At 49.1% G+C, this 19,146-nt stretch overlaps 1 protein-coding gene across 1 annotated transcript in view; it reads right to left on the reverse strand.

The window, feature by feature from the left end:
- Positions 1-2,193: 2,193 nt before the first annotated feature.
- LOC135828436 (uncharacterized) overlaps positions 2,194-19,146 on the reverse strand; it is a 39,507-nt gene continuing 22,554 nt past the window's right edge. The window contains exons 6-7 of the mRNA XM_065340887.1: positions 11,363-11,692; positions 2,194-2,751 (exon numbers count right to left, since the gene is read on the reverse strand). Of these exons, the coding sequence (XP_065196959.1) occupies positions 2,741-2,751; positions 11,363-11,692 (341 nt within the window). The 3' untranslated portion in view covers positions 2,194-2,740. The remainder of the gene's footprint in view (positions 2,752-11,362; positions 11,693-19,146) is intronic.

The raw sequence follows: 19,146 nt of genomic DNA on the forward strand, positions 1-19,146 counted from the left end.
AGTGCCACGTGAATATTGTGCCGGTACACGGGTGACGGAGTGAACGATGTTGGTGAGGCCGTATTTTATTTTTATTTTTTATTTTTTTACTATGTTCACATTCCCAGCTCGAAAATAATAGAGCAAGACAATGGTACTGAGACTAGGACGAACGTGACAACTATTGAGCAGGGGCTGCACCGAGACGCAGCAGTGATGGTGGGACATCGTATGCAGCACAGAGATCCAGAAGTGGTCTAGTATGATGCTGCTGGGTGTGAGAGACGTTAACGTCGAAGTCACCAAGCAAGGTGATGCTTGGGATCGCCACAGATGCTCTGTGCAGAGACGTTTCGAGCTTTGTCCAGTAAGAGGCACTTGGCTCAGGTCTGGTCTTGGCTTAAGTCAATGGGCAAGGATGAGCGAAAATACAGACACACTGCTGTGAGCCCCTGGTGGGGTCGGCATGCGTGCTCCCACCTTGCAGCAAGCTGGCATAGGTGGTGGAATTTGACCCTGTACGCTTGGCACGGCAGTTGGCAGCAAGATGGTCCGTAGAACAGCAAATTCTACATGTCTTCAGCTGTACAAAGAAAAGAATCCTCAGCCTCCTCACCTCTTGTCATGTTAACACCTCTGACACGTTAACACGCCTCTAGCTCTGTCATGCATCTCTCTCTTTTCCCCTTCCTGCATTTTGAATCTTGTTTTGGCTTTTGTTGTGACGTCACAAACAAATGTCATCCACGCAGCGCTACTTGTACATAATTATTGTATCATAATTTTCTTGCCTTTCCGTCTCGTACATGCCACGCTTCCTTTCTCTCTCTTTTCTTGTTTAGGGCGCGTTCAGACTACCGATAAAAAGTGACCGATTGGGAAAGTCGCCAAGGTGATTTGACCACGTGATGTTACTGGCACGTTACCGGTGGGAAAGTTTTACTGCCGCGGCTGCTGGGGCAGTAAACTTTTACCGGCAGTAAAAAAGTGCTCAGGCTGCATGCGCGCTGGGAAAAAAGGGAAAATCCCTTGTCAGTGCCGCGGTGAGAGCTGAAAACTTCACGGTAATGTTAGTTTGTTATCGGTAGTGTGAATGTCCTTCACGGTTTATCGGCATTCACGGTTTGACGGGGTTCACGGTAGTCTGAACGCGCCCTTATCGTGCTTCGCTCCTCCCGACCTCACCACTGGCAGGGGATTACTGTCGCGACCTTACTCTCAATACTCAACTATCACGTCACTTCATACATAAGCATGCGCAGGAAAATAAATCACTGCCTTTGGTCTCAACTATTTTGTTGTCAGCTTGGCCATTGTAACCGTCGTCCTCTAGGGCTCGACGTAAAACCCTAAAAGTCAAGTGAGAATTCAAGTCAGCAGGAATGCCGCAAGCTCCCGCTGTTTCTGAACACAGTGTCCTCCACCTTGTAACATGCTGACAAGTGTCAACCAACAAGAGGTTTGTACAGGCAAGGTTGAACTATGGTGGTAAAGACACACCTGGCTATATAGCAGTAAAAACACGCCTGCCCACACACGCTCTCTAGGCTGCAAAGTTCTGGCACAGAGCGCTCCTTCTTACCACCACCACCATCTGTTCGCGCCTGGTGCCTGGTCGATGTATGGTTGGCGGTATCTGACATAGCAGGGTGGTACATCAAGTAGCGCATGGCCCATAGAAGATGACACAGCAACGACATAGCTCGATTGAAACGTGTGTTTCGTCCCCGCTGGACTCATCAGGCAATCTTCTTCCTCTGATGTCTTCACACGGAGCTTGACTCAGGAGAAGGCCGATTCACAATACGACTTTCTGCGACGCAACACGCGATTTGCTACAGTTGTACGGGATCGGTGCTGCGGCAGATCGCAAGAGTAGGGCACTGCCCGACTTTGCCGGTGGTCCCTTGCGATATTTTACCGTATGATTTTGTTACGCCTGCACTGGTTCACATAATCGCAATGCGCCTGAAGTGGTTGCAAGAGGCCCACCGCCGGTGACTCCCGGCGCGTAACGGCGATATGAGAACCAACCCTTACGTAGAAGAGAATACTGACATAACAAGGAAAAGAGTCACGGCAGAGGTACACACATACACACCAACACGCACACACACACACCAACATGCACACACATACACACACACACGTACACATGCACACATACACACACACATATGCGCACACACACATTCTGCTCTTGAGATCTTTGGTAATGATGTGGCATTGACATTTCAAACGTTATTGTTGATTTGCCGCCGGCAAAAAAATGGAAAAAACTGAACGAGAATTAAGCATAGGAAAATATACTATCTCACTAGAAACAAATTGAAGCAAAGAATACACCGCTCTTTGATGTGGAAGGTATCATGACTGGAGATGAAGGTAGATATGAAACTAATCTGTCAAAGATGATCAGTAGCGGAGAGTAGTGGCTCTTAGAAATTGGCAATAGCAGAATGGCACAGCGATGGACACTCATGCACACACACACACACACACACACACACACACACGCACACACTCTCACACACACACACACACACACCCACATACACACACCCACACACACACGCACACACACACACACACGCACCTGGATACCACATGGGGTATTGGTGACATGCACACACGTGTGTGACGCTTGCCGGCTGTCAATTTCCAAAACACCACTTGATATCATCGCAGCCTTCATACTTCACAAACACAAGAGGACAGTAGCTGAATCCTTCCAGTTCAACAACCAGACAATAGTTTATCACTAGTTGTCTTCTGCATGCAGAACCAACAGTGGAGAGTGGAGAAAAACAGCAACACAATGAATTAATTATTATTATCATTATTGTGGAAAGGAAAAGGACAGATGGATACGAGTTAAGAGTAACTCTCCATCACTGTAACTGGATACTATATACAGTCAGAAAGTGCAATAACTAGGCACAAAACTGACAAGAGTACTGAGACAGTCGACGTCCTGACACCATAATGTCCTTTTCCTTTCCACATTTATTTACGGCTCAACATCCGAGTTTCAAATTATCATTATTATCAAAATTTTTGATACGGCAATCCCCACAGGGCTAAGGCCTTCTTAGAGGGTACCCTAAAACTCGGTTACCCAGAGGAACGTATTTAGATAGGGTGTTTACTACGATGGCGATGTCAGAGAGGGTAGTGTTTTCTCCCCAGCACCTTGCACATGCGCACACACACATACACACACATGCCCACAAACGCATACACGCACACACACACACACACACACACGCATACACATACACCTTCCCTTCCGTCCTTCTTCCACTACCATGACTGGCTGTGGCCCCATAAGGGGCAGACCGGAGAACAGCACTACATGTTGTGCCTCCTCCTGTGGCCGATGAAAACTGCGCGCACAAGTGCCACAGATGAGGGGCTTTCCCACAGGCTCCATGCGGGCCTGGACAATAGCGTTGACATCGTCACGGCAGGTGACCCGCCATCCCTGTCTATCTTCGACGATGTCACCTTTTACTTGTTGCTCACTGCCAAAACTGCCAAAACTGGTCAAGTGGGTCTCCCCGGGAGAGAGGAGAGAGACTCATAGGGAATCTTGGAATTGGCTATTGAACCGCCCAACGGCCGACACCCCCTGAAATCCCCAAAACTCTGGGTGGACTTGAAGATGATCCCACTTATGGGCTCACCACACCTCAGTAAGTGGGTGAGGACAAGGTGAAGAAAAAGGATTGACGGCATCCAGGTATCCGTCCAGGGATCCAACACCCAGGAACCAACAAAGGTGGCAGGTATAACATTACACGTTCAAGCAGCCAAGCCTGTTCACAACAGACCCAACGCAATCAGGCATAGGTGTACCCACGAACCGAACTAGCTGGCATTATGTCACCAAGCTGCTCCAGAGGAACGCCAACAGCCATCAAGTCGCACTTTGCGGAGTCCTTCCAGAGCTTACAGGGTCCATGCGGTGGACGTTTGGACCGTAACGCGCCGTAAAGCAGCTGACGAGGGATTCGATCTTGCATGCGGGACACGTGGCCAAGCCATCGAAGTCGGCGGACTCTGACTTTGTCCGCGACCTCCTCCACATCGCCCCACATCTTGCGAACCTTGAGAAAGGAGATGTGCTCCTCTATCTGCCGGCCACGATTCACCTTCAGGATGGAACACACGCACTGCAGGTGAAAGGACTCCAGGCGACGGACATCACGCTGCTCGACGGTCCAACTCTCAGAGCCATAAAGAAGGACGGCCAGGACAGTCACTCCACACACAATGCGTAATGGCGATGCTGAATTTATCACTGTCGAAAACCGACTCCCGCAGCGAACAGAACGCACCCGATGCAGCAGCAACTCGCCGAGACACATCAAACGAGCTCCGGGCGTCTGGCAAAACATGGCAACAGAGATAGTGAAAGGCCTCAACGTCTTCAACAACACCATCCAAAGGGGTATGGTCGGCATCCACAATACCAACCCCAGCCGCCATGCCATGTATTTGGTCTTGGACAGATTGACACTAAGGCCAAACGCACAAACTACATCCCTGAACGAGGATAGAGCCTTCCCAGCACCAGCATGCATAACTGCAAGCAGGGTTGAATCATCTGCAAACTCGCACTCCGTCAGCCGAATTCTGCGATGCGATGCCAATTTGGTGTTGAACAGTCGCTCTCTCCGAAACTGGATGAGTGGGATCCCCAGCTCACCATCATCAGCAATCATGCCACGCCATCTCTCAAAGACCACACACGTGTTAAGGTTAAATAAAACTGGGGCCATAGTGAAACCCAGCCGCAAGCCGTTCTCAACCCGAATCGGCGCAAGCAGGTCTCCACGCACACGGATACTGGCAGTCATGTCGCTATGGAAGGAACTGATGATAATGATTAGATTCCCTGGGACGCCAAGTCTGGCCAACACTCTCCACATAGCACTCCGCTGAACCGAGTCGTACGCTTTCCTCAGATCGATGAATACAGCGAAACCTTTCGTGGCATGTTCGTGCAACTTTTCCAAGATTTGCCGCACAGCAAATACCATATCCGAACAACCATTGCCCCTGCGGAGGCCACGCTGCGAGTCAGGAAGCACCTTTCTCCGAGAACCTGCAGACGATTGGTGATCATGCATGCAACTAGCTTTCCAACCACATCCAGTGAGGATATCCCGCGCCAGTTGTCGCAAGACCCCAGGTCACCCTTCTTGGGGATGGGGATGAGGATAGCATCAGACCAATCCTGTGGAATGCTGCCAGTCTCCCAAACCACCTGTATCAGTTCATGCAACTTCGCAATCAGGGCAGGGCCACCATACTTCAGCATCTCCACAGATATCTCGGATCCACCACATGCTTTGCCACACTTCATCCCTCGCAATGCACGCCAAATCTCATCACACTCAGGCACGACACCAAGATCCGTCATAACCGGCCACTGCTCCATAGAGTCTACTACATCCAAGTTGTAAGCACTGGCCATGCTCAGGAGGAAGTTGTAAGCTCTGGCCATGCTCAGGAGGCCATCGAAATGTTCATGCCACCTTCCACCCGTGGTCTCAGCCGTATCACAGATCTCTCCTTGCTTGTTTCTGATAGAAGTTATTGTACGGGGGCGCTTACCACAAAAGGTGGTCTTGATATTACCGATGCACTCCCAACAGCTCTTCGCCATCAAGCCAAACCATTCACCATTCTTTGCCTGTCTCAGCAGCCAGTCCCGCTTCAGCCGCCGCATGGTGCGCCACGCCGCACTTCGAGATTTTTTGTACAATTCCAGATCACTGGCCTTCCGCGTTGACATCCAGGCTGTGTAACAACTGTCCCGGTCACGGAGAACCGACTCGATCTCAGTGCGTTTGTCTGTAAACCATTCTGGCAGTCGGCGCCTTTCCCGACCCAGGCAGTCGCTGGCAACGTTGATGGTGGTCGTCCTGAGGGTACTCTACCACTCCTCGATGGACGGATTTGGGGTCCAAACCTTCTCCAGTGCATCATCAATGCCTTTGGAAAATCTCTCACACGCAACCTCCATATCCTCCGGAGCACCACTACGCAGGCGCGACACAGCAATGGGTTTCGATCGACCAACAACATTGCGGGAGACATGTGAGCTCGGCACGGCACCTAGACAATATTTCATGCCTGGAAACTTATGGTCAGTGTCGCATTCCGCATTACGTATTACTTGGCAGTCCAAACACTGCGACCGATGTGCTTGTGGTATGATGCAATAATCAATACAGTGCGGGTGCTTGTAGCGTGGATGAAACCAGGTATGTTTATGGATTTCCTTCTTCTTGAATAATGTGTTGCATACAACAGCTCCACTTCTAGCCAAGAAATTGAGCAGCTCCTCTCCTGCTGAGTTTATACGACCAAAACCATGCTGCCCCCGCACGTGACTCCACTCATCATCCACCTCGCCACTTGAACTCCAACTCTAGCATTGATGTCACCAAGAATGCAATACAGGTCTTGACTTTGGAACGCTGCCAATGAGGGTAGGTCTGCAAGCTGTCATAAAGCGCAGTTTTTTCAGTGCGCAGTCTGGCGGACGTCGGTGCATATCCGACAGCGATGTGAATACACAACGGCGAATGGTTCTGTCCACTCTCAAATTTGACCCAGGCGGAAACCAGTCTCGAGCTGTGCCCTGTCCACTGCGAGCCACAGTGAACAAATGCGTCCCTGGAACGACCGCGCAATACAATTGCAACTCCTTCACCTTGCCGCGCTGACTCCCCATCCGACGGAGTCGGGTGGCCACTCGCCAAGACGAGACAGTCGTCGACTTGGTAGGAATTAGTTCCAAACCAGAGGGTCTCCTGAAGTCCAACGATGTCCATGCTGTAGTGCTGTAGTTGTCGGCAAACAAGATCAATTTTTCTCTCCTCGCTGAGTTGTCTTTTTGAATTATAGATATTTTTTGAGGCAGTGTTCAAATCGTTGTCCATGTTCACCAAAGTTCTGACATTCCACGTCCCCATGAACAACACAAATCTCATTGCTGCTGGTGCAAGTTGCGAGCCGAACTCTAGGCAGGGGTTTGCAGAGCCTCTGCGCTCAGGCGGACGATGTTCAGTACGAGTGGTCACATCGGAAGTGACCATGGTGCCGACACTGATTTATTTCCTCGCCCGCGACAACAAGATGTACGCCCCCTTGTTCAGCGCAACCTATCTAATGTTCCTGTCACCACGGCTGGCTCTGGCCTTAGCCAGAAAACTACACAAGGCAGAATAACAGAGATCAAAAAGCTTCCTCGTTACTCCGAGTTTCATGTTCAAAAACACTCATCGTCTCATTGTTCTACCTTGCGTACATAGAAGCCTGTGATTTTGTGTGAAATTTCCGAAGCAAACGGAATTAGCCGCGACTTTTGTACAAGCCTCCATGTTATTAGTCAGCCTCGGCATGCCCAGCCCCCTGCCCCGACTTGCCCAGCCCCTGCCCCGACTTGCCCAGCCCCCTGCCCCGACTTGTCCAGCCCCCTGCCCCTTGGAAGTGATTGTGGTGGTGGCAATCCTGCTGAATGTACGCATAAAGAGATACGATGATGGGATTGAACACGGGTCGCTATCCGACACATGATTTTCACACAATATGCTCTGGTATCTGAGGATGATTGACCATCAATTGGGATCTTTGTCACTTGTTTTTGCCCCCTCCCCCCCCCCCATGGTGTATTCAATTAAGAGGGTCGTCTTGACGTGAAACTCTGAGTCGCCACAAACTGTTCATGGTCCTTTGCTGTTTGTATTATCGGCCACATCATTGATTCAACCAGAACTTATATGATAACGCCAACAGCTGAGAAAGTGCAAGATGTGCTGGACGCCAAGGCACCAACTAACGTATCGCAGCTCAGAAGCTACTTGGGCTTGATCAACTACTGTCACAAGTTTGTGCGGAACTTAAGTACTGTGTTGAAACCCCTGTACGAATTGCTCTCTAAGAAGCAGTGTCGTTGGTCTGACTGTGACCAGTCTGCCTTTAAGATAAGCAAAGCCATGCTACTAGAAGCACCATGCGGTGTGCATTACGACCCGAAGCTGCCAATTGTCGTCAGTTGTGATGAGTCACCATATAGTATTGGTGCCGTTCTCTCACACATCACTGCGGACGGAGACGCGCACCCGGTCTGTGTTTGCATCTAGAACATTGTCCTCAGTGGAACAGAACAATGCACAGATCGAGAAAGAAGGTCTGGTTATGGTGTTCGTTGTCAAGCGCCTTTCATAAGTATTTACTTGGCCGCTCATTTGTGCTGCACACTGACCACAAGACTCTGCTTGGTCTATTTCAGGAAGATCGTCCGATTCCGCCGATGGCCAGTGGTCGCATCCAACACTGGGCCCTACTACTAGCAAGCTATGACTACCAGCTTCAGTTCAAGTTGGGCAGCAACAATGGTAATGCTGATGGACTCAGTCGGCTACCATCACCCTCATCGGTACCAGAAGTCCCAACACCAGCCGAAGTCGTTCTGTCGGTGTCTGTCCTGGAGAACACTCCGGTCACATCCACCACCATTGCTCAATGGACAAGCAAAGATCTGGTGTTGTCACTTGTCCTCAAGTACGTCCAAGAAGGTTGGCCGGACAACATCCCCGTGGATTATAAAGCATACGCGTCGCCGTAATGAGCTTTCAGTGATAAGTGGCTGTCTTTTGCTGGGCTCACGTGTTATTATTCCACCAAAAGGCCGTGAGACGCTCCTGGAAGAATTACATGCACGTCACCCGGGCATAACCCGGCTGAAAGCCCTCTCCCGCAGATACATCTGGTGGCCATCTATTGCCGACGAGATAGAGCTCGAGGTCAAGAGTCTTCCAACTGTACCAAGCCATTCAGAAGTCACCCTCCCTTCAGCCGCTGCATCCCTCGCAATGGCCAGGTAAACCATGGGTACGTCTGCATGTCAATTACGCAGGACCAGTTGAGGGCAAGATGCTCCTGGTTGTCGTTTTTTTTACTAAGGCCACAGCTTCCAATCATGACATGCAAAGCAGCGGTGCAGCATCGCAGGCGTGAATCGTGGACATGGTGACGGGGTCATTGACAGTTTCAGTATGGTCATTGAAGCCCACCTGGTATCGTCTGCAACATCGGCTTCAACTATTGTCAAGCTCTTTCAGACATTTTCAATCCACGGACTGCCGCTTCAACTTGTTTCCGACAACGGCTCAGCATTTACCAGCGACGAAGTTCAACGATTCTGTTCTGCTAATGGTGTCAAGCATGCCCCGGTATCTCCGTACCACCCAGTCAGCAATGGCCTAGCTGAGCGTGCTGTACAAACCGTCAAGAATGCGCTGAAGAAGTCTGTTGGTGGTTCCGATTTGGAATCCCGTCTGTATCGGTTCCTGTTTCAGTATCGCCTTACGCCACAATCAACTACTGGTCAATGTCCATTTCAACTCATGATGGGTCCTAAGCCACGGTCCCGTCTTGACCTCACATTCTGGACACGTCTACGGAGATTTTCAGCTGACAGCAAGCAGCCGTAGACCGCCACCCGGCTCACTAGTCATCCTTCTGTTGTGGCGACCCTGTGTCCTGTCTCAATTTTGCTGGCTCACCTAAATGGATTGATGGAGTTCTTGAAGAGTGTCTAGGCCCAGCCACATTTACGGTGCGCCTACCCAATGCCAGATTGTGGAAACGGCACAGTGACCACATCCTCCCACGATTGCCGGCCGAGGAGACACCTGTTTCTGCGCCAGAACAGGCAGCAGCCGCATATCCAGCTGTTATTCCATCTGGTCAATCTCTGAACCATCCAGTGTCGACACCATCTGTGCCGGATTCAGACGCATCCGAACTACAGCCATCAGTTGATTCTGTGCGAACAGTCGTATCTGCCTCACCAGTTCCTCCACCACCAGAATTAGTCACGCTCCCAAAGTCGCAGTCAGCTGGGTCGACTCCTGCTGTTCATCCGCATTGCTCAGCTGGAGCTATTCAGGCGCCCGTCCATTTGGACGTGTAACAGTTCTATCATAGCTACTTTCAGTTAGATCTGCTGTCTTATTTCTGTGTTTACAGCTATATTCCACCATGTCTTCCGTTTCTGTTTCTACAGGTGATTTGTTATTTCAACTTATTTGTTATTGTTTATTCGCTAGTTCGAGGGAAAGACACAAGCGGGAAAAGTCTGAGGAAAAAATTGACTGTCACCACCAGGACTCGAACCAGGGACCCTCGCTTGTAGCCACCGATGCTCTAACCACTGAGCTATGGTGTAGTCGTCAACATGTTCTTCAGACCTCGTAACTCACCCTTCCTGTGAATCCACGCAGGCGGGTGGGACGCAGCCCTCACTGTAACCCGCACACTTCACATACAAACTAGCATGCGAGGAGCCCCAAGTCATAAGATATTCACTGGTTTGAGGGAAAGACACAAACGGGGAAAAGTCTGAAGATATTGTGTACTTTAATAGTCTTTGTTGCATCTAGGGTTGGAGTGATGTGATATCCATGTACATGTCTTATGTGTTGACGTCACTAAGACATCACTAGGACTATGCATGCACGCAGGCCAACCTGTGCTTCCTTGCCCTCTTGTTGTTTATTCTGTCTTCCCAGTCCTGGAAGTGACTTGTTTGTTGCCTTATGAAATACCGGTAACAACCTTGTCTCAGTCTGAGTTGTAATGGGAAGGCTCTGTCCCATATGGGTATTGAGCACCTTTTGGAGCAGTGGAGCATGGTACTTGACTGTGTGAAATGTCAAGTTAAGGGTCAAGAGTCAAGACATAGCACTGGGCTTTCAGAAAAACAAAACTTGGTCGGAGAAAATGGTCCAGAGTCTGGACTCCGGAGGCAGCATTGGCATTGTTTTGAATGCCGGTAATGCTGTGTATTAAAGCCGAGCTTAGTCCTGTAGAAGCCAATGCCAGGACTAGGCATCTATTGAAACTACTAGTAGTTATTTTTACTTATGTAAACATCAAAACCAGGCTTGTCTTGAAAGTCAGGCTTGCACTCAAAACAGGCTTCCATAAGAGACAGGCTTTAATAGAAACTTTTAAACTACAAGACACGACGGTACGGCGGAAAATGGAGTGGTCGTTAAAGGGGCTCCCGTTGTATAGCGGCATTGAGACTGCACTGCAGCCAACCCCCCCCCCCCCCCCCCCGGAGCAAAACTCAGAGAAGAGTTTCCTCGAGGACACGAAAGCAACAACACTGAGAAAAGGACCGACTTCAGGCTCTTCAGACTCTGTGCTTCACCTCACGACAAGGCTTGAAAGTGTACTAGTGAAAAACTTTCAAAGTGATGTTGGACAGTCTGAAGTGTGTCCTTTTTCTCAGTGTGAAATTTCAGAGAAGAAGCGAAACATGAGTATTGAAGGTAATGCTATTCTTGAAGCTTACGGATGCAAACTGGGTACTCTGTGTCATCCCGCTCCAACTGGTTATCATTAAGAGTGAAGACCTTGATAACGCCATCTTCACCTAGTACTGGCAGACCGTTGTCGGTTGGATCGACACCGTTACTATTCAAAAACCTGTTGAAAGAGCTTGGCTTCTGCTTATATTCGTCTTCTCCCAGCATTCGCATTCCGATACCTGCGCATAGCGTGGGCACTGCACGAAGCACCACGTTCGGCATGAGTTCTTGATAACCGTAATTTGACCTTGGTTGCCTATATCGTACTGCCACTCTCTTGTGTTCCCAGGCAGTCTTGCTGTAAGTCCAAATAGCTGCGTGGTGTTGCAGCAAAAGAAAGCACATCCACACATATAACAAGTAAGTACCCGGTGACAAGTACTAGGGAGGTTTAGTCCCACGTAACGGATATGGGAACGTGGGTGATACGCGTAAAGTTCATGCAATGGACCCGCGTTCGCAAAGTTGTATTTAGTTGCACGGAACAAACAAAAGCAAGGAGCGAAAGGCCCAAACGTGGTCAAAGACGAAGCTTTGAAGCTCATCGAATATTGTGATTTCGTGCTTCGGAAACTTCTTCAACTGAGCACCCTCACAGCTTGCACCATGCGCTCCATTCTGATTTTCACCCACGTTGTGGCGGAACGTGCGTGATCCTCCATACACGGTATGTCGTGAATAAGAAAACGTCTGTACATGGGTCACTGAGTATCACGTGGTACACACACGTAAAGTACACACGGATTGCGTGGGACAGTGGGACTAAACCTCCCTACTGACAAACAGGTACATGTACAACGACTACAAACGCATGCCCGCACACACGCTTCCACATGCTCCCAAAGGAAAAAAACACACAGAAACGTGTCCGAAAGAATTGCTCAATCCCGAAGTAGTCCGTATTGAAAGCCAGCAGGCTGACCCCCTAAAAGAGCGTTCATTTTTGATCTACAGGTTTGAGTAGACACTACCTCTTCCGGTAGATGCGTTCCATTATTTCTACTCAAAAGAGTAGATTCTACCTTTCTGTACCGGCTCTACTAGGTTTGAAGCTTATAGAGGTCGGTACAGGTGCTGGATTTCCAGCAAGATTTATACCCCAGTCTACTTAAAGGGGAAGTCAAGGCAAAAATTAAAATTTCACCAGTTGTAGTCTTCGGGGTGCTGAGTCGAATGGTCGTGGTCCGAGGAAGCTGAGACACTCCCATCCTACTTGAATCCCAATCGAACTCGCGCACTTCCACTGAAACTGGGTGACTGCGCCCTACTAGATGGGGATTTGTATGCAAAATGTCACTAAAAGCGCCATTTCGTTCTTATAAAAGCACGGATGACCGCGATTGGCCCATATGTTGTAGTCTTTTGGACGCTGAGTCGACTGGTTTTGGTCCGAAAAGGCTGCGATGCAGCGTTCCTCCTTTATTCCCAATCGAACATGGTTGAACAAGCGGTCACGTGCTCCTGCGTACGCCAGTCACCTGGTCACCGTGCCTGCAGGGTACAACTTACTAGCCTGTTTGACCTTTTTTGGGTGCAGTCCTGTCACTCGAGTTGAACCTTGGTGTGATAGTTGTCGCCTGCTGGCTTGGTGACCAGGTGATTTGGGCACCCAGGAGCACGTGACCGCTTGTTCAACCATTGTTGTGAACCCTCTGGTTCTCTGAAGTATCAGGAACGAACGACCCCACACGGCACGAGGACAACTATTTATTCTCAACAATATCTTTCACTTCCATCGACTAATAATAATGAACAATGAATGAACAACTGAATAACTAACACTAAAACCACCAGGTAGTTATAGTGTGAAAATGACAGCGTATATGAGAAAAGCATACACATACAACATACAACTACAGCGCACACAGCAAACCGCACATAGCGCATGTAGCGTATACTACGTCGTAAACATCAACGGTACGGCGGAGTCGGGATACAACTGCATTGGAACGAACACAATGTCACAAGCGAGAAGGCCTTTCACTCTCGAGAACTTGTGGTTTCACAACATTCTCCCCACCAAAGGGCTTCTCACTGCCGTACAACAACTCACAAGTCAAGCGATTTGGGGCTTACTACGCGTCATCTGCTGCTGCGGTGGTGGCCATGGTAGAATATCACTAATGCCCACCAATTCAGAAAACTCGACATCGCGAAGCTTGCCGCTGTGGGCTGTTGCACACGACACTGTCGCCGATCCACTTCGACATGGGGCGGACGATGGACCAGACAACACACAACCGATAAGCTTGCAGATCTTGGCTGCCACACATGACACCGTTACTGGGCCACTGCCTCGTGGGGCGGACGCTGGACCGGATAACATACATCTAATCTCCATGTTCCACACAGTCTCGCCGCTTACCTCTTCCGTGCTAACCAGTATCGCCCTTCTCATTTTCTCGGCTTCTACGCCTTGCGCTTCTAAGTCTTGCACCTCTAACTCTTGCGCCTCTACGTCTTGCGCCTCTATGTCTTGCGCCTCTACGTCTTGCGCCTCTACGTCTTGCGCCTCTACGTCTTGCGCCTCTACGTCTTGCGCCTCTACGTCTTGCGCCTCTACGTCTTGCGCCTCTACGTCTTGCGCCTCTACGTCTTGCGCCTCTACGTCTTGCGCCTCTACGTCTTGCGCCTCTACGTCGTTCGGCCGAGACTCCAGCTGCTTCTGAGCGTCTCCGACCGATGTCGCCATGCAGTGGGCCTTGGATCTGATCCTCCCACTCGCTTCAAGTACTCTTCTGACCGCTGCTTGTCTGTAAGCAAAGTCTTACACGCCTTGTCCGGCGTCCTTCCGGGCGAGGCAAGCAAATCTCGCTTTGCTTCCCCATAATATGTACTGACGGCGATGCGCTCGGCCATCTTCTTGAGCTTTTCGTTAAACTCTGCACGGAGCGCACACTCTTGCCTTCTAGCACTGCGCTCTTCAAACTCCTCGCTCTGTCGGAACCTCTTCTCCATGTATTCTCTCAACCTATCGCCTTCAAATCCATACCGAATTCCGTTGGCGATAAAGCTGGCTTCAATGATCCATAGTTCCTGTGCCATGCTCGCTTCGTATCCTGGTGTGGTCGCCAAATGTTGTGAACCCTCTGGTTCTCTAAAGTGTCAGGAACGAACGACCCCACACGGCACGAGGACAACTATTTATTCTCAACAATATCTTTCACTTCCATCGACTAATAATAATGAACAATGAATGAACAACTGAATAACTAACACTAAAACCACCAGGTAGTTATAGTGTGAAAATGACAGCGTATATGAGAAAAGCATACACATACAACATACAACTACAGCGCACACAGCAAACCGCACATAGCGCATGTAGCGTATACTACGTCGTAAACATCAACGGTACGGCGGAGTCGGGATACAACTGCATTGGAACGAACACAATGTCACAAGCGAGAAGGCCTTTCACTCTCGAGAACTTGTGGTTTCACAACAACCATGTTCGATTGGGAATAAAGGAGGAACGCTGCATCGCAGCCTTTTCGGACCAAAACCAGTCGACTCAGCGTCCAAAAGACTACAACATATGGGCCAATCGCGGTCAGCCGTGCTTTTATAAGAACGAAATGGCGCTTTTAGTGACATTTTGCATACAAATCCCCATCTAGTAGGGCGCAGTCACCCCGTTTCGGTGGAAGTGTGCGAGTTCGATTGGGATTCAAGTAGGAAGGGAGCATCTCAGCTTCCTCGGACCAAGGCCATTCAACTCAGCACCCCGAAGACTACAACTGGTGAAATTTAATCTTTGCCTTAACTTCCCCTTTAAGAGCATCTCCGTTAGTAGAGCTCCGTTTACGTACTCAGTGAAAACTCGTGAATTCACCGGTTTTCCTGCCCACTTTACGTGTTAAATAAGTTGCTCAACTGTACGGAGTGCAGAACCTCTCTATCTTTCTCGATAGGCATATTGCCTTTGGGTCATTTCATAAGAATGATACCAGTAATAACTATGCGGAGCAGCGTACGGTCAGAAGCAAAGTGTTCAAATACCATATGTTATGTTACCTTTAATTTTACTTCACCATAGGTACAGGTATCGCTGCCTTCTTGCTGCGGATCATAAAAGATGCCACAGTTCCTAGGCTATCTTGAAAAATGAAGTAGTATGATAGATTAATATGATCCAATATGAACAGCATGGGAAATAATAAGATGTCATGACTGTCAGCAGGACAATTTAAAAAAAATACCTGGTAAAAGCCCGTAATTACGGCCCGCCCAGTACAACACCATTTTATTTATATATTTCATTTATAAGAAAAGGTTTGCTCCCCACACCGGAGCTCGCGCTATTCCGCCGACTTTACTTGACACTTGACTGACTCACGACTGCCATCCAGAGCACACGAGAAGTCCATCGAACCTTCGACTCGGCAAACCTGCAAGAAAGCACCACTCCCTGCTCAATACACAGTGTTTCGGGGAATTCACCCCTCATCAGTTGAGCTTGAGTAGGCTGAGGAAGATTGTGCCTGAAGAGCACCACTTATATAGTGCTCTCCAGGCACAAACATCACCAGGGATACAAACTTACAGAGACGCTCCGTTTCCAGCGCGACAAACACCTCGTGAACACCACGTGAACACCAGATAGCAGCGTGGGTCAGTGTCGCTCCTGGACGGTGTGGGGAGCAAACTATAAATCATCGCCGAAGTTGCAACCACTACTTCGTATTGTTGTGCCTAGCACGGGCTTGCGACTAGTTGGTTTGGAGGTGACAGCGTTGCGAATGACCGAGGGTCCTCGACGTCTGTCTCACCGTCCAGGAGCGACGCTGACTCACGCTGCTATCTGGTGTTCACGAGGTGTTTGTCGCGCTGGAAACGGAGCGTATCTGTAAGTTTGTATCCCTGGTGATGTTTGTGCCTGGAGAGCACTATATAAGTGGTGCTCTTCAGGCACAATCTTCCTCAGCCTACTCAAGCTCAACTGATGAGGGGTGAATTCCCCGAAACACTGTGTATTGAGCAGGGAGTGGTGCTTTCTTGCAGGTTTGCCGAGTCGAAGGTTCGATGGACTTCTCGTGTGCTCTGGATGGCAGTCGTGAGTCAGTCAAGTGTCAAGTAACGTCGGCGGAATAGCGCGAGCTCCGGTGTGGGGAGCAAACCCTTTCTTATAAATCATCGCCGAAGTCGCAACCACTACTTAATAATAATAATAATAAAAATAATAACACGCCCGTGTACGTCTGAAGTACTCGACCAGGCGATGAGTGTCTTCACGCGTGTCCTATTTTCTAGACCTGCACCTCCATGTAAACACCCATAATCGCCATGGGTGATAGGCATTGGCGGAAAATGCTCGAAAAGGTGGCAGATTCTGCTCGAAAAGCAGTGAAACTGGCAGAACCATACAAACCTTATGGCGGGCAATTCCTCGAATTCTGCTCCATTTCTTTATCCACATACCAAACATGCATGAAACTTACCAGAAACAAGTACCAAATTATGCCAATTTTTCTGCCGGCATAATCCGCATATAGACCTTATTCGATAAACGTCACAATCACGTGAACCGGGGTCCCGGGAACCAGGGAGTGGCAAGAGACCTACACTCAGTGCACAGAGGACTCGGCGTGGGAACTTACCGGTATTTTACTACTCCCTTGTACGAACTGGGCCTTTCTTGCCACTCGTTTCACGTACGCGTGCCCCAGCTTACAACAAATCCCTGGAGGCGAGTCCAAAAATTACGTTATCGAATAAGGTCTATACCTAATGGGTGAAACCAAGAGTACATAACCCCCCAGAGTGTGCAACTCCCACATACCCTGCTGTCCCGACAGAATTTCAAGTTGACCTCATTATTTATGACGCAATGCTCCTTGCAGCAGTGATTTACAACATGTGTATGGGTGTCAACGCATCACACGTTTTTCTTTGCAATAATTTGTACAGGATCGATCAGCTTCGGTCAACCACAGGTTCCGGATTCGTCTGATAATCCGTGTACAGTGCGCATTGCATCATCAAAATGACGTCAACTTGAAATTCTGTCGGGACAGCACCCATAGTGGAGTTGCACACTCTGGGGGGTTATGTACTCTTGGTGAAACCAAGAGTACATAACCCCCAAGAGTGTGCTACTCGGCTATGGGTGCTGTCCCGACAGAATTTCAAGTTGACATCATTTTGATGATGCAATGCGCACTGTACACGGATTATCAGACGAATCCGGAACCTGTGATGAACCAACGCCTAGCTGATCCTGTACAAATTATTGCAAGGAAAAACGTGTGTGTGAAACTGCATGCCCACTTGCCCAGTGAACGGCGCAGTGCATGCTGTGCTGCTCCACGTGCATGTACGATGCTCTAGTATAGTCTTTAGCACAATTGCCGTCATCGGCAATAGTTCCTCCATGTTTGTGGCCAGCTGTCTTTGATGGTACGGTACGGTACGAGACAGATACGGGATTGTGCCAGGCATGACACAAACAAACAGACAAACAAATACCAAATTAAAGCTGTGTGGACCCTGGCTAGCGCCAGACTTTACTGAAGTGACGTCTTCTGCATAGCTACGGGAATAATATTATTATATTACGCCAGCCAAGTGATATCCCTGAAAATGTTGCTCTCACTGCTTTCTGTATATATGCTACCAGCCAGCCCTTTCGAATAGGTGCACCCTGCTCTTGCCTCACCACAAGTCTCCAGCAAGACGTCCGCCTCACAACTATCTGCATTTTTAAGCCCAGCTCCCTTCGTGATCTCGGCAGCTATGCCCGCGACAGAAAACAAGGAAGTAACATCTGCTCAGCCATTTAGGCTAGTACTGCTCTTCTTAAATTCGACCTTTATTACAAAACTCTTCTTTTCTTTTTCATTTCGTTCTCCCACTCACACACACCTCAGACCTCAGACATGCCCATCGCGGAAGCGATGATAGCGAACAGCTATGTTAGACATAGCAACTTGTGCTGGGATTACACCATTCAACAGGTTGCAAGGCTGATGAATTGACCGCCACTATTTTTAGCCTGGTATCCACCACACAGCTGTTTGAAGTGACTTTTTCTGGCCAGTGAATCCCTATTTTTCATTTTTCCATTTTTTTTACGCACACACACCACACCACATACTCCGGCATACACTGGCTGTTGGTAACCACCCAGGAGAATGAAAGAAAAGTCAGGAAGAGTCCGAGAAAGAGAAGAAAGACGTGTGCGACCATAATCGTCGGGAATTGAACCCGCAATCTCTCGATTGGAAATCGACTGCACATACCACTGCACCATATGGGACACACACCGCCTGTGGTGTTCCGGGGACGAAAGAGAAGTCACACACACACACACACACACACACACACACACACACACGCGCGCGCGCACACGCACATGCTCACAGTCAATTCTGCCGTCGTGAGTAGGGTCCAGCGGATACTGGCATTATATTCGGCATTATACGACTATCCGAGCATCAGAGCATTATGGAGCATTAGAAAGGAACAAAACGAGCATTGTGTGAGATTTGAGCGGAATAACGAGTTTCATTGTGGATAATATCGGGAAATTCCAGGTTTTTGGCAATAATCGGCTACAATCATGATCATGAGATGTTGTCTGATGATTAGTTTTTGCCATGAAACTCTGAGTAACAATGAAACAGCCCTATTTTACTCCTTTTGTGTACCTCTTGCGTACTACGCTTTTCCCATTCCGGGCATTTGAGCACTATGCATTGTACCGGTGCATGACTTTGTGTAGACGCGTAGATCTACACGTAACACCTTTAGCACTAACGCTACATAA

This window comes from Sycon ciliatum, chromosome 12 (assembly GCF_964019385.1).
Source record: "Sycon ciliatum chromosome 12, ocSycCili1.1, whole genome shotgun sequence".
Classification (NCBI taxonomy): domain Eukaryota; kingdom Metazoa; phylum Porifera; class Calcarea; order Leucosolenida; family Sycettidae; genus Sycon; species Sycon ciliatum.